Raw genomic sequence first — 14,915 nt, forward strand, 5'->3', positions numbered from 1 at the left:
TCAAATTTCATGGCAATTGCTCTGACAGTATCCTAAATTGGCTAGAGTGAATAACTTACAAGTGTATCCGTAGCCAAGTTAGTAATACCACTGTACATCTCAAGCTTGAAAGGTGTAGCAAGAAAATCTGGAGCTCCAAGAGCATATCATAGCAATTTAGTACTCCAGTATTGAACAATAAATTTGAGGTACCATGATGAAATCGAAAGAAAGCACAAATCGCCCCAAAGAAAAAAATCACAATTCATTTCTTACATTCAGGCACATAAAATCTCCTTTTAACTGTTTTTTCAGTTATACTGCAGCAAAGTCCTAACAAAAATAGGCTGCCTTAACTATGCACATACCATGAAATCTAAACGAATAGTTCATGACCACCATTTACTGATAGATTCAGTGTTACAGCTTCCCATCTCCAAGTATGTCAGGCAGCATGCAGAACTGTTTGAGAAACTGGTGCGAGAAGGTACCCATAGCAAAAAATGAAGAAATCCAGTCCTTGCATTTATATATCCATCGACTCTGTATCTTTAGACTTCTTCTTTTTCGTCTTACTTTTTCTAGATTTACCATCCTTTTTCTTAGGCTTCTTGTCAGGGGCAGGCTGTGTCGTCTGCAAATGCTGATAAATAGCAGCTAAAGGATCCGACTGGTAAACCGGATGATTGATAACCATCTTCAACTTATTACTCTCTTTAACCCTGAGAAAAAACAGCATACAAACAAGTGAATAGTTTGTATGAGAAAAGAAAATAGTGTCAATCGTTACACATATTTTCTAAACTCACACTAGGTCATTTCTCCTCTTGCAATTAAGTTTCAATTCAACCGGTACTGATGCTGAGGGAGCTTTTAACTCAGGGAGGCACTCTGTGAGGGAAGTCAGATCATATGCTTTTAGTTTCTTTTGTCTGCTTCGTTTCTTTTGCTTTTGCTCCTGTTGCAAAACAACATTTAATCAGAATCTAGCAGATAATTGTTTAGAAACAACCTTAGAACCACTATGAGAAGCCAACATATCACAAGGTGAATTGATATCCGATTGCGTTGGTATTCAAATTTAAATTATTACTTAATAGCCAATACTAACATTTAGTGTTAAAACTCTCTATATCTTCTCCCACATCGACTTGGTAAGGATCCTAGCTCACCTATATAAGTGTGGATAACCCTCCCCCTTATGAGGCCTTTTAAGGGGTGAGTGGCCCATTTCTAATATCTAGCAAGCTGATTAAAGGCCATACATCACAATATCACATACATTCACCAGTGTAGTTTAAGAGCCAGAAACCATACCTTGCTAATAGCTTTGCTGGTAACTGCTGCTCTGACCTCTACAAGCCAAAATAACAGAGATGATGAGATTCGTAGTTGTTAGTTTAGCACTACCAATTAATTTCCATTACATAAATGTAGATAAACTACGATAGCTTAAGGAATATTTCTAATGCGTTCACTAGCAGCAGACACCACAGTGATGAACTCATTAAATTTAAGTGCAATGCTCAGGAACATATCTAACAATGTAACTGGAAATACAAAATTCATATCCTTACTCTCGTAAAATTCCAATTTCTTATCGAACTTGCGATCTGCACTCGACTTTGCTTCACCACTGAGAAATTTGTGCAACCAACGTTAACATTAAAAAAGGAATTAGAACTATGTCAAGCGCAAATACAAATCCTCCTTAAACAATTCAGGAAACTTTCAATAAATTTTACCGTGCGCTGGTTTTTCCCATCGGTAGAATGCAGTTTCAGTCCTCGCGGATGATTATTATGACGAATCCGAAATTTATCAAGTCGAATTTGAGCTAGAAATTCAATGGTGAATGATTAGGGTTTAGAGAAAAGTTCATTGAAATTGATTGATAGAGAGTTATCAGTTATCATCACTGTTATATTCAAGCCCACTAAAACGGCCTTTTTGCAATGAAGCCCAATCGCAATTTCGAAATATTGTATTTTCAGGAATAAAGCATAGTACAAATACTACAGTGCAACGTACTACTCATTTTTTTAGAAACGATTTTACCCCCAATTTCATTTCGAAGGTCAGAAAATAGGGTTTAAACCAAAACCCTTTCAAGAGAGAGGTGGTGAGTGAGAGAGAGGAGAAATCGAAATGGAGGGCGTTTCGTACCAGAGATTCCCCAAAATCAAAATTCGGGAGGTGAAGGACGACTACATGAAGTTCGAGCTGCGAGAGACCGATGCCAGCATCGCCAACGCCCTCCGCCGCGTGATGATCTCCGAGGTCCCAACCATCGCTATCGATTTGGTGGAAATCGAGGTCAACTCTTCCGTCTTGAACGACGAATTCATCGCCCACCGCCTAGGTCTGATCCCTCTCATCAGCGAGCGCGCCATGGCCATGCGCTTCTCCCGCGACTGCGACGCCTGCGACGGCGATGGCCAGTGTGAGTACTGCTCCGTCGAGTTTCATCTTCGCGCCAAGTGCATTAACGACACTACGCTCGATGTCACCTCGAAGGACCTCTACAGCTCGGACCACACAGTTGTTCCCGTCGATTTCTCCGATGCTTCGTCCACAATCGATAACACGGAGTCTAGGTAGTTATGCTATTCTCGACACGATGTTTTTATGTGCTAGACTGCTAGTTTACATTTTATGTGCATGATTTTATTCGTTAATTTATTTATATTTTTTGGGTTGTGTGGACTGATTAGCTGAGTGAATGGCTAAATAAAATTTGAGCTACAGTATTTGGTGAAAATTGTCTCTGTTTGATCGAGTATTTCTTTTTGGAAATTTTGAAGCTTTAATTTGTTTGGTAGTGAGAGTATTTTCTGTTCTCGAACTCAAAAATATTATTGATGTTCGTTCAGCTGGGAAGCGAGTTACGTTTAGTGGGGAGAAATTGTTCTAGGGGAAAAAGGCACAATGTAGTTGAATTAAAGGGAAAACTGATAGATTGTATGGCCTACAGTCTGATTCAAGATCCATGATATGTGGAAATCAAGGAAGTATCATTAAGTCCTTGTAAAAATTTTAGTAAATAGAGATTCTTCTAATTTTCTGCACAGTTGGTAAAGGTATTGTTTGTTAAAGGAATTTGGAAGGCGTACTAAGTTAGAAAAACCATGCCAAGTTACTAAGAAAATACAAGATGTGTATACATATTTGTAATCCTCTAAGGCGGGAGCATTTTGAATACGTAAGATTTTCTTATCTCTCCATCTTCCCTCCCTCCCTATGGTGGGTGGTGGGAGGTCAGTGATGGGGCTGAAGGGAGGAGTGTTGGTTGACCCTGTCACCCTGGTACAAAAATACAAGCTCTGGCATTAATTGTCATTTTCATTACTCAAATGACTAAATTGACAGAATACTTGTCAATGTAAGGTGCATGAATTGGTTATAGGTCTTTTTGGGTGGTTGTTATGTTCCATTCCCACTATATCTAGTATAAATGGGTGATACTCTGTTTCTAGTGTTGTTTTCAAGTTTTCCTTTAATTCTTTCTGTTCATATTATGTTTCTATTTCCCAATCTACATTTGCTGGTATGATCCACAATCATTTGTACTATATAAATGATCTGACCAGTTCAAGTTATTCATGATGTAGGGGAATCATAATTGTGAAGCTTCGCCGAGGTCAGGAGTTGATTTTGAGAGCCATAGCACGGAAAGGAATTGGGAAAGATCATGCCAAATGGTCGCCTGCAGCAACTGTCACTTTCATGTATGAACCTGAGATCTATATCAACGAAGAGTTAATGGAAACCTTGAGCATGGCAGAGAAACAAGAGTTTGTTGACAGCAGTCCCACAAAAGTGTTTGACATTAACCCCCGCAATGGGCAGGTAAATCATTCATCTTGGTAGGCTTCTTTTGGCATGGAATTATTTCATCTTTGAATATGTATGTTTCTTATGCTGGTTCTTCCCTGATTTCATTTCTTGATAATTGCTTGATCATATTGAATTTTTGTGCTCATGACAGCTTAAATGACTTTACATGTTTTCCTGTTTAAGTGTTTATTTTGATAATAAGTTGCTGCTTAATGTTGGTTTCATATGCAAAGAAGGTAAACTAAATTATTGAGATAAATGGGCAGTCGTGTATTTGACTGTCTTCGCATAACGACATAACCTTTTTTATATGAATGGATATGAATCCATTCCTTGAAGAGTAAGAAGAACTTTTGTAGAATATTTTTTTGATTAACTGTTGAACTTCTTGTTTGTGGTGGCTCGATATCCTGAGCCCAGGCTGGTACTGACTTCTTCAATTGTTCCAATAAAAAATAGATTTCACAGGATCATTATCCTCTGGAAATAGTTTTATTTAGACTACCAGAATGTTAGCCTTGAGGTTTTACATAACTGCCATTGCTAATTTGGCCCCTTTTCATAGGTCTATGTGCACAATGCTGAGAATTATACGTATGACGATGAAGTTCTCAAGAAAGCAGAAGCAATGGGGAAGCCCGGCCTTGTTGAGATCCATGCCAAAGAGGACAGTTTCATATTCACGGTAGAGACAACTGGAGGCATAAAGGCATCCCAATTGTTAATCAATGCCATCGAGATCCTGAAGCAGAAGCTAGATGCTGTTCGCTTGTCAGCAGACACTGTGGAAGCTGACGAGCAGTTTGGCGAGCTGGGAGCACATATGCGCGGGGGCTGATTCCATGTACTGACTGTTATAACTCCATCTTTCTTATCAAGGTATGCATTTTGCTTCAATTAACTTTAAGGTGTATGAAATCTGCTACTAAGTGCTGTAATTACTTCAAATTTCACTAGACTTTGCATATGGAGGATTCTCATGTAGTGATGCGTTATGTGGCTAAAAAACTTATCCAATCTTTTCTGAAACTGTCGATGGATAAGCAGTTTCGTATTTATGAGAAACCCTGTTAGTTCGGTTTTACATGGTGAACCTATTATCTATGTTGATGCATCCAAATCTAAATCCCAAGATGTTCCATTTTGTACACCAAAAGTTGCAAGGGGTGTGGGGCATTTCTTTTATCTATTTGGTTATAATATGAAAGAGGTTATTTAGTGATCGAACCTCAATATATATACTGTATGAATGTGAAAGTGGTGTGAAAATCTATCTGAATTTTTTAACCACCAGATTTCACAGATCCCCCTCCTGACAAGTGTTCTGTGGTAGATACTACATTTAATGAAACAGTTAACTTGTAATTTAATGTTTTCTTGTGTGTATAGTTATCATCAATGCATAATATTTAGTCTTATCGAATATGGTAGTATCAATATTTTGCAAATAACTGAAATTTTATGTACATAGTTTACTCTAAACAAAAGTCATTTGTCCCTTTTGATAAATTTATCGAGTGTGTTATTGAGTATGTCAAGTCTATCTAATTTCAGTATGTATTTAAAACAATAAATCAATGGAATACAGTATAAAATTTGGAAATTGAAAATAAACCAATCAAACTCACAGCACAAACAGATTGGACCACCTGAATCAGAAGGTGGATGACAATAGACTGGCCTTCATCACTTCGCATTCAATGCTATCAGTATATCTGTTCGATAATAAGTTGCAATTCCCTCGCAAGTCTCGATTTGGACTTGAATAAATGACTTCGTCAATAAATTTTAGAGTTGTCTGTCCTTTACCTTTCAAAATATATTGAAAATCAAGATAGCATGCCCATCCCGTACCTCAATGGGACCGGACCGCGAAAATGGTAGTCCGGTCTGGTCTCATGCATTGAAGAGGAGGGCTGAGTGACCGGGAATTGGTGGTGGTCTGGTGCGACCACCGGTTAGTTGCAGGCTTCTAGAGCGCACTGCAACTAAAGTGGGGGTGGGATAATATACTCAGTTGTAATTAGTTGTGAATTTGAGATGGATAAAAACATATTTTTATGTTATAAGTTAATTCGTATACACACAAAATAGTTGTGATTGTTCAAAGGTTTCAAATAGTCTATTGAACTAATAGTGGGTGGAAAATCTAATGTTTTGTCTTTGGGTCTATTAAATGTAATATCAGCCGTCAATCTATACCTCTCATGCAGATTGCTGACTTTTCAATCAACATACTAATACAAGATTGAGTTTCTTCTCGAGGAATAACCTTCATATTATATTGCTTGGTTTATTCATTCATTTATTCTCAAATAGTTACTCCTTCCGTCTCAAAAATGACCACCTTTCTTCTTTTGTTTGTCCAATCAAGATGGTCACTTTCCAATTTTGGAGATAAACCCCTCTCTCCTCCCTCCTCGTTAAAATATTCAACTATATTTTTCCTCTCTATTTTATTTCACCTAACAACACTTCTTAAAATTTTGTGTCACTCAAGAATGTGACCATCTTAAATGAGACGGAGGGAGTAATTATTTTAAGTCATTCTAAACTTTCTATACACTATTGATCTACTCCAAGATATCACGTTGAGTCAAAAGTCAAAACTACAGAACTGGTGAGTGTAGGAAAAAAAAAGATCTACCACTTCCTAGGATGCTTGGGGATAACAATAAATGTGAGGGATTTGTGTCGGTAGTGTATATACATGGCTATCCTTCACATTACATTGTCTTGTGAATATAAATAATGTCCTAAATCAAATTTTTAAATATTACTTATGAACAAAAATTAAAACTACCCTCTGCACACTTACATTTAAATCCCTCAAGTTCCAAAAGCACTAAAAGTGTCGTTGTCTCGTTGACATATTAAAGTGACACAATCCACATAGAAATGAGCTAGAGCACTTATATATATATATAAAATAAGGAAGTTAAATACACCTAGAGAACACATGTACATTAAATTAAGCACAAATTTGAAAACAAAATTGAGAAGCCAGTGCTCCATCTAGAAATCAAATACTACATTTATTGTACAATCATTGAAGAACCAGCAAGCAAGATTCATAATAAAACACAAATTCGGAACAATTCAAGAGTTGATGTATGTACCTCAGAAATGAAATTAGGTCAAGAGTTGACTTTCCTGTCTATTATTTGTTCATGTTTGTTCTCTGTAGTCTGATCGTGTTTGTTTTCGTTTAAAAATGCAAATAGGTCAAATGTAAGGCATTAATAAAATTTCAATAAATTTTAACCATCTTTGAAATTAAATGTAATTTAGTGTCCTTATTTTAACTTGATACACCTAAAAAGAATCGGGACTGTTCAATCTAATCAGAGTAGCACACCTTGTATGAATTAGGACAATATGTATAATGTGTCAATAGTAATTTGATGTTGCATTGTATTCATGTGTATCATGTAAATTTTGATCAATATGGTGATAGGGCGGGCCAAATTGACATATTTGCTTCAAGGGCAATAATTTTGTTCAAACTTGCGAAAATCAAGAAAAATTGTAGTACTTCAAATTAAGTTCATCTTTTAGTTTTCATTATCTATAAAGGATTATCTTAAATGTTGCCTCCAGTAGTTAATCGAATTTGTATGCGTTCAAGGGGAAAAAAAGAAAAATTAAATGCAATAATTGATTGACTTACCAGTAAATGTGCAACACAAATAAATAGACAAATGGATGGATTAAAATTATTAGGAGAAAATCACAATTTGTATCCATATGAGCTTAACCAATTAGACACACATTGGAATGCAAATAGCAAAGAACAAAGTAATGTAGTACTATGATATAATAGAAATTGACTTAGGAAAAAGTGACAAAATTTGAGGGATTGTGAAATCGAAAAGAGGGGCCAAAGTTTGATAATTTTGGGAGCATCTCATTCTGTCCTTCACAGCTTTACAGCTGTGACCACAAAATAATCCAAAAGAATGTCAAACAAAACCAAAAATGTCACCAAAGGCCTTTTTTTACACTTCACCACATTTCACAATTTACATCAAAAGAAGTATGGAGGGAAGGTATTTTATTCAATATGGAGTATGTAAATCATTATGTGATAATTCAAGATATGAATGTGTAATGTTACTTTCTTACTCACTATTTATCTCACCAATCTAATTACTTATAAAAGCAAATATGGCATCATGTTTAGATCAACAAGTAGTTTTTAGGGCCCACCATAAAATTTGAAGTCAAACTTATAAAAATGGAGTAGCTATTCAATAAGTTAATTGAAAAAAATAAAACAAGAATTAAAAATGTTTATGTTCAATGTTAACAATACAATAGTTAACTTTTTTTTTTTTACCAAACTACACTAAAATAGAAATGTAGTTTTCTATAGTTTTATTTAAGTTGAATATATTATAAATTAGATAAATTGACCGGCATAGAATAAATAAACCAAAAGAGATTAAAATATTTTACTTTAGAACATCCTAAATGCTATAGCTTTTTTCTTTTCCTGGTTGATTATTCAAATTCTTAATTATTCAAATACTAGTATACTACATAACATTACTTACTTATTTGTAGGTAAATAGACACGCCCAATTTTTCCTAGATCAAAAACTTAGTCATTGGCAAGAGAAAGAAAATAGTAGTATTAAAAACTAGTAATAGGGTTGTAAACTAAAATTGTGTGAAGAGTTCCAATTAAACATAAATTTGGTAGTAAAAAAGTATTGTGAATGGCAAAGGCTATTTACCAGAATTCCAGAAAATGAATCTGTTTTATTCCAATGTTAGGATGCAAACAAAGTTGCAAAGTAAGAAACTAGGAGTTTCTTACAAATGGAAACACACAGTAAGCTCAACAATATGGTTCCATTCATTAAATTAGGCATGTCCACAATTGGAATCCAGGGGCAGTCCTGGTATTTACCCATAAATAGCACACACTTCTCACTTCTCCCTCTCTCTTTCTTCTCTGTTTGTGCACAGATTTGCAAGTGATGGTAAAAGCTTTTTTAACTTTTCTTTGCTTCCAGCAAGCATACATTAATTATTATTGAAGAGAGAGATGATTTTGATTTTTGAATATTGAGGAAGGTGGCTTAATGCCTGCCTCAATGCTTCTTGTGTTTCTTTAAAATAGGGTTATGATCATTTGCAACTTCACCATCAATTATTGTTGCATCATTCCAACTTCCACTCAATTCGCAGTTTCTGCGTTTTGAGACCTTCTTCTTGTCGTTTGGATGTATGTCTGAGATAAGCATGCTACACTTGTCCACTTCCATCTGTTCAAAATCAGCACACATCATTCAATTAATGGTCTTAATAATATGAAAAGATACATTACTTTTTTAAAAAAGGGAGTAATAAAATATCAAAATTACTGCATAGGCTGACACACAAACGCAGCCACGTGCATGACGAAAAGTCAAATTCCAAAATCACTATACCGTGGCGGACGAGTTAAAACAGGAATACTCAATTTCCCAAATAAATTAACAATGTTAAAACAAGAATACTCAATTTAACAAATAAATTATCAAGTGTGTTAAATTTTTGGTGACGCCCTCTGTTTTTCAAAATTTAAATCACAGTAGATCATAAAGTTTGTAATTTTCATAGCCATCTAAGCTGTTTCTTATTCAGTAAAATTAGCCACGATATGATAATTATTTAAACATATGGAACTATTATAGTTATTCCCTCAGTTCCACAATAAAACTCTTATTTTGATATTGTAATTGATCGCATATTTCACTAATTTTTTTCACTCACGTTTCATTATAAAACTAATATATATATTCCAGGTCAATTTTGTTTACATTTCTTAAAATAAATGAGATAAGTAAATAAAAGTGATTGTATATTTGAATAATTTGACATAAAGATGATGTGGCAAGAGGGAAGAAAGCAACCTTACTGATATGAAGGACCTCAAACATCATCTTCTCACACTGAAGCGCAAAGCCGCAGTATTCCTCCTGATTGACGACGTGAAGCATCGCCGCACTCGCCACAACTCCCGCCGAATATTCCACACACCTCCAATCTACACCACCAAATTTTAGTTTTAACTTTTAACCACTCACATGATAAATCACATTACAGAGAGGGAGGAGAAAGAGATGAGTCACCGGAAACGAAGGAAATCACAGCATCTTCACAGCTCGCCAGAAACCCCAAATGAATCGCAAACCCAAGCCTCCTCACAAAATGATCAATGAACGAAAGAGGAGTCACCGGATTCATCCTCCAATCCAACGCGGACAGAATCAAAAGCTCCATTCTCTTAATCGTCTTCGCCTCGAACAAATACTTCGCATCCTCCACCTTCAAAAATCAATCAGCAACTAAATTCCTAATTATAAAATTAACAAAAAAAAACACATACTTGAAGGTCTACGAGAAGAGGAACGTGAGTTTCTTCAACTTTGGCGGCAATAGAGAGGCAAGCAACGGCCACAAGCTGCGTCAGCCACGGCCGCTTCTCATCTCCCTTCAAACTCAGCAAGAATCTGTCGACGAAATTGACGGCCAGGACGGCGGCGGAGGCGGAGAATTTATGATGCGAAGCGATTTTGAGAAGGATTCCGACGGCTTGATTTCTAGCTGATGAAGAGAGGCGACTGGATTCGGGAGGCGTAGTTTGTTGGCTGTCTTTGCGGAGGAGGAATTGGAGGTCTTCGTCGTCCCATTTCGAATCGTATTGGAATCGGGAGGTGTTGTGGTTTGAGGTGATTTCGCTTTTAGGAGTAGTTTCTTCTTCGCAGTAACGGGTGTGGTCCACGGCCATTGTTGGTTGAGGAGAAGGGGTGTTGGTGTTGGTGTTGGTGTTGGTGTTGCTTTTCATTTATACGAAGAGAGTAAAGCAATCTCCATTTCGTCCATGGATATGAATGGACGCTGCACTTTCTTGACAAGAGAGATAAAAGGTGGAGTTTTTTTCATCATAGGGTGTCACGCTTTGTTGTTTAAGTAGTTGGATGTGTTAGTAAATGATGCAGTGTTTCAATTACTAATAAATGCACAATATTAGATTCACAGTTAATCATCATGACTTGACTCAATTCGGACTTTAAAAGATGTAGTTTGAAAGAATTTGTAAAATATGATGTAATGTGAGTTTTATCACTCAAAAATTTAAAATAGTGAAGTAATAGTAATAGGTTAAAGTGTCAATTAATTATGAGCGGATGAAAAGCTAAATTATGTCAATTAATTGTGGATTAAAGAAATTCTAATAAATTGGAGTCACCGTATAAATATATAATTGAGCGAAATCTAATGTATTTTATCTTATTAAATGTATAGTTTTTATTTAGTACTATTCCTACCCGAAAAGTGATGAATTCATAGAGTTGATTGAATCAGTGTATCTAGAAGATGAGTGGCGCTAAAGAATGTCGTACACTAACACAATAAAAATCGTCAACTCTTTGTCGATATATTTTGTTATTTTTTTTGTAAGTTTATATGTATGTGATGATGATTAGGTTCAAGAGTGTGCGCGTGCCTTCAAATGTGGAAACTTACAAAATTAGAGCAATACTGTATTTGTTTTGGGTGATTTCTCGTGGTACATCCACATAATGAAACTCGTAGGGTTATACGAAGTGAAGAAGATCATCCGCAAAAGGCAAAAGCGATACAACAAATGAAGAACAAAAGTGAATCCCAACCCTGGACAATTGAGCCAAAGTTGTTGCTCCGTGGAATCGACGGCAAATCCAAATCCAAATGGCAAAGTTAATAATTTGGCATGTGTATCGTGTGAAACCGCATAAACTTATTGTAGTCACTGATGATAGGAAATGAAATTCGTAGCCTATTAAAAGGTCAGCGCAGGTATCAGAAAGCTCAAACAAAGAAAGAACACAAGTGAATCCCACCATCCAAAGATAGAGTGAAGGTACTACACCTAAGTAGGCGATAACTCCAGGGGTGATAGATCGTGCAGGTTGTATCGTTATCAAGTCAATATGATAGCAGCCCAACCCAATAAGACCTAACCCGAACCCGACTTGTGAATGAAACTCTCAACCCAAAGACGACCCCCCAAAAAAAAAATCAAATTATGGAATTAATATGTGTTTTTCTAGGTGATTTCTTGTATTCCCTAGTGGCGGGAAAATGGGGAGGCACACACTACATACAGGGAGGTCCCGCGAAAACAACCACCCATGGAATGCAAACAAACATTAACACCATATTCATATATATATTTGGTGGGTATAGTTTTTCACCCCAAATTCAAACCGTGTGACACCATAATTCATATCCACCACATCACACATTTGCCTTTTTGGTCTTATTCGGTTTCGTGTAAGGTCGTTTTGCATAAATTTTTGAAATTTGACATACTTATAATGTAAAATAAATTGACCGGCAAAGTAAAACTTGAATACGAATCAATAACCCAATGGCAATGAGGGAAAAGCACAAATTTCAATTTATGAGTACACTACTACTTACTATGATGGTCCACACCTCTGCATCAATGTTTAACCATTTCTCTTGTTTTTTTACCTTTTAACCAAACCTATAAACCCTCTAGCTTACCTTAATAATTTAATTTTCACTGTCGCGGAATTTGTATTTATTTTATTTTTGAAAGAAGACCTATACATAGTCACTGTGGAATAGTAAATCTTTAATGGGGCTAATTATCAATGCCAGCTTAACCATGGCAGCTTATTCCATCTACATTCGAGGAACCAATTGTTTAATGACTTTAATTAGTGGAGTTGTCATCCAGTTTAATCATTAATTAACGAATAACTCCAACATCAAATTCAATTGATGCTTGGTGAAACCATCAATTGGTCTTGGGAATTCTCCTCCAAAGTTAAAATGGCCCCACTTCTATTGTCAACTTGATAAAATTAGCTAGTGTAATGCAACTTCAAATTTTGTTATACTCGGTAACTCTAAAAACACCATCGACTACTACATTATACCAATTTTTTTTTTAAAATTATATTAGTTGACTCCATAAAAGATATCTTTATCAACGATGATAGATGTCTATTGTCTTACCTCATATGAACATTAATTTGTCCTCAATTTATAACATTTAAAGAAAATAGAGAAAGTGACATAGAATTCGTTAGGCCCACTGCTCGGCCCGGGCTCACTTCGTGCTGAAACTGTATAGTGGGCCTCAAAATGGGCTTCTAAATGCGCATTGTCCATATTATTACTACTATTGAAATCAAACTTAAAAAAAATAATTTTGGGCTCTAAAGCCATTAAATTTCTCAAAAATCGGCGATTTTCCAAAGAAATATAATACTAGTACTAATACTCGCTAATTATTTATTCTATATGGAGTACTATTACATATGCGTTTGTTACATGTATTTGGTACTTTAAAAAAAATAACGCACATATATATAAATTTAGATCAAATTAAGTGAGACGAAGAAGGAGTTGTGTAACAAAATCCATAAGTATGTTTCCGGCCGCCGCCGCCCATTTTCCCGACCACAAAATGGCCCAACATATCGACCGTCTCCACCAAATTCTCGCGGCAAAGGAACAAATCCGTGCACACGCTCTCCACCTCTCTCGTCATCTCATGCACGAACACGTGCGTCCCTCCTCCGCCGCCGCCGCCTCTAGTCCTCGCCATAACCCCGGCGGAGAATATCGACGCCATCCTCCCCGGCGTATTTGGCGCGTACCCGGACGGCCCGTCGATCACGATCACGTCCCACCCGACGTCGTACATGTAGTTAGGGAGGTCGTTCACCGCCAGCTGGCAGTCGGAGTAGAGCAGGTTCTGCACCGGCCGGCACTCTCCGTCTACCTCTCGCTTGAAGTCCTCGATCAGACTGCGAAGGTCTCGGACTTTGGTGGTGAACCGGACGTCGTAGGCCTCGGCCGACGGGTGCCGCTCCTCGAACCTTAATTATTGACAAATGAAACAAAAATAAATAGTACTATAACGATATAAAAAGAAACAACTAAAACCACTATATAAATCCAGAGATTTCAGGATTTGAGATTGAATTGAACGGTCTTTTTAGTATTTGGGATCCAATTGGCACCTCTTTCAGAATATGAGATTGGGGCACGCAAAATTTTCAATTTAGAAAATTTATGCCTTTTTATTCTCTTTCTCTTTTTATTTCATATTATTTCTCTTCACAAAATACATGAACCGACCAAACTACCATTTGTCTCATATCTTCACTTTTATTCCTTCAAGACAGATCGAGAGGATCGATCTAATTATCAACAAGTTCATAACCATACATCATCCATCATCTATGAACTTACTTGTGAATAAGAGAAGATAAAGTAAGGGGCAGTTTGGACAGTTCAAGTAATTTGAGAGAGAAAAAAGATGAGAAAAGGACAAAAATCCTCTAAAATTAAAAAATTGCGTTCCTCGATTCCATTTTTTGAAAGACATGCAGATTGGATACCAAATACCGAAAGACCTTCCAATTTAATCCAAAAACTGAAAATTCTAATATAAGTCTAATCGGTCACTTCTAAAATCACCAATTGATTTGAGGATGGAACTATACAGATTTCTGTCATACCTCGTCACAGAGAAGGGGTACTCGTCGACGAAGACGGTGCGGCCTTGGTGGTTGAGGGAGTTCCAAAGGAGGGACTCTTGGGTGAGGCCGAAGACGAGGAGGTTGCACGGTGCGGAGCAGCGACGGAGGACGGAGTGAACAGAGTCTATCTCGGCGGGGGTCATGGTGGGGGTGGCGTTGGTGGAGGCGTAGTAGAGGAGGGCGTCGGAGATAGGGTCCGGCAGCGGCGATAGGACGGCGGCGGTGTCTCTTGTGGCGATGAGGCTGAGGAGGAAGGTGAAGGTGAAGAGGAGGAAGAGGGCGACGACGGTGATCCGAATGCGGCTGCCGGTTTTGTAGGGGTGGAGGAGTGGGAATTTTCCGGCGGTCTTCATCGGAAGCACACAGAGTCTTTTTTCTTTCAATTGTGACATTTATATTTGATGTGCTTATTTAACATATGATATTTAAAAATTTCAAACTTATAGTTCTTTTTGTGACGAGTTTCATTTGATTAGATACGAGAGTTTAATTTTTGGTATGGCATTGATTAAGTAATAAGACGTGCGGAGGACTTACAAG

General features: G+C 36.9%; 4 protein-coding genes across 4 annotated transcripts; 1 reads left to right on the forward strand and 3 right to left on the reverse strand.

Moving 5' to 3' along the window:
• Window positions 1-229: 229 nt before the first annotated feature.
• On the reverse strand, window positions 230-1,879 carry LOC125215212 (ribosome biogenesis protein). Its single transcript, XM_048116566.2, has 5 exons — window positions 1,725-1,879; window positions 1,557-1,615; window positions 1,297-1,334; window positions 789-937; window positions 230-701 (listed from the first exon to the last, which is right to left on the reverse strand). Exons 1-5 carry the CDS (start codon window positions 1,742-1,744, stop codon window positions 506-508), a joined length of 462 nt encoding a protein of 153 aa, XP_047972523.1. The 5' UTR covers window positions 1,745-1,879; the 3' UTR covers window positions 230-505.
• A 156-nt stretch (window positions 1,880-2,035) lies between these two features.
• Window positions 2,036-4,900, forward strand: LOC125216391 (DNA-directed RNA polymerases II, IV and V subunit 3-like). Its single transcript, XM_048118085.2, has 3 exons — window positions 2,036-2,576; window positions 3,591-3,828; window positions 4,382-4,900. The coding sequence occupies exons 1-3, from the start codon at window positions 2,128-2,130 to the stop codon at window positions 4,652-4,654; spliced, it is 960 nt and encodes a 319-aa protein (XP_047974042.1). The 5' UTR covers window positions 2,036-2,127; the 3' UTR covers window positions 4,655-4,900.
• A 3,650-nt stretch (window positions 4,901-8,550) lies between these two features.
• Window positions 8,551-10,766, reverse strand: LOC125213032 (cyclin-D3-1-like). The gene is made up of 4 exons (XM_048113380.2): window positions 10,196-10,766; window positions 9,939-10,134; window positions 9,720-9,853; window positions 8,551-9,089 (listed from the first exon to the last, which is right to left on the reverse strand). Exons 1-4 carry the CDS (start codon window positions 10,652-10,654, stop codon window positions 8,916-8,918), a joined length of 963 nt encoding a protein of 320 aa, XP_047969337.1. The 5' UTR covers window positions 10,655-10,766; the 3' UTR covers window positions 8,551-8,915.
• A 2,339-nt stretch (window positions 10,767-13,105) lies between these two features.
• On the reverse strand, window positions 13,106-14,785 carry LOC125209040 (protein IRX15-LIKE-like). The gene is made up of 2 exons (XM_048108623.2): window positions 14,355-14,785; window positions 13,106-13,709 (listed from the first exon to the last, which is right to left on the reverse strand). The coding sequence occupies exons 1-2, from the start codon at window positions 14,765-14,767 to the stop codon at window positions 13,208-13,210; spliced, it is 915 nt and encodes a 304-aa protein (XP_047964580.2). The 5' UTR covers window positions 14,768-14,785; the 3' UTR covers window positions 13,106-13,207.
• Between the last annotated feature and the right edge of the window lie 130 nt (window positions 14,786-14,915).

This window comes from Salvia hispanica, chromosome 3 (assembly GCF_029641045.1).
Source record: "Salvia hispanica isolate PSC_SH4W2 chromosome 3, Shi_PSC_v1, whole genome shotgun sequence".
NCBI lineage: Eukaryota > Viridiplantae > Streptophyta > Magnoliopsida > Lamiales > Lamiaceae > Salvia > Salvia hispanica.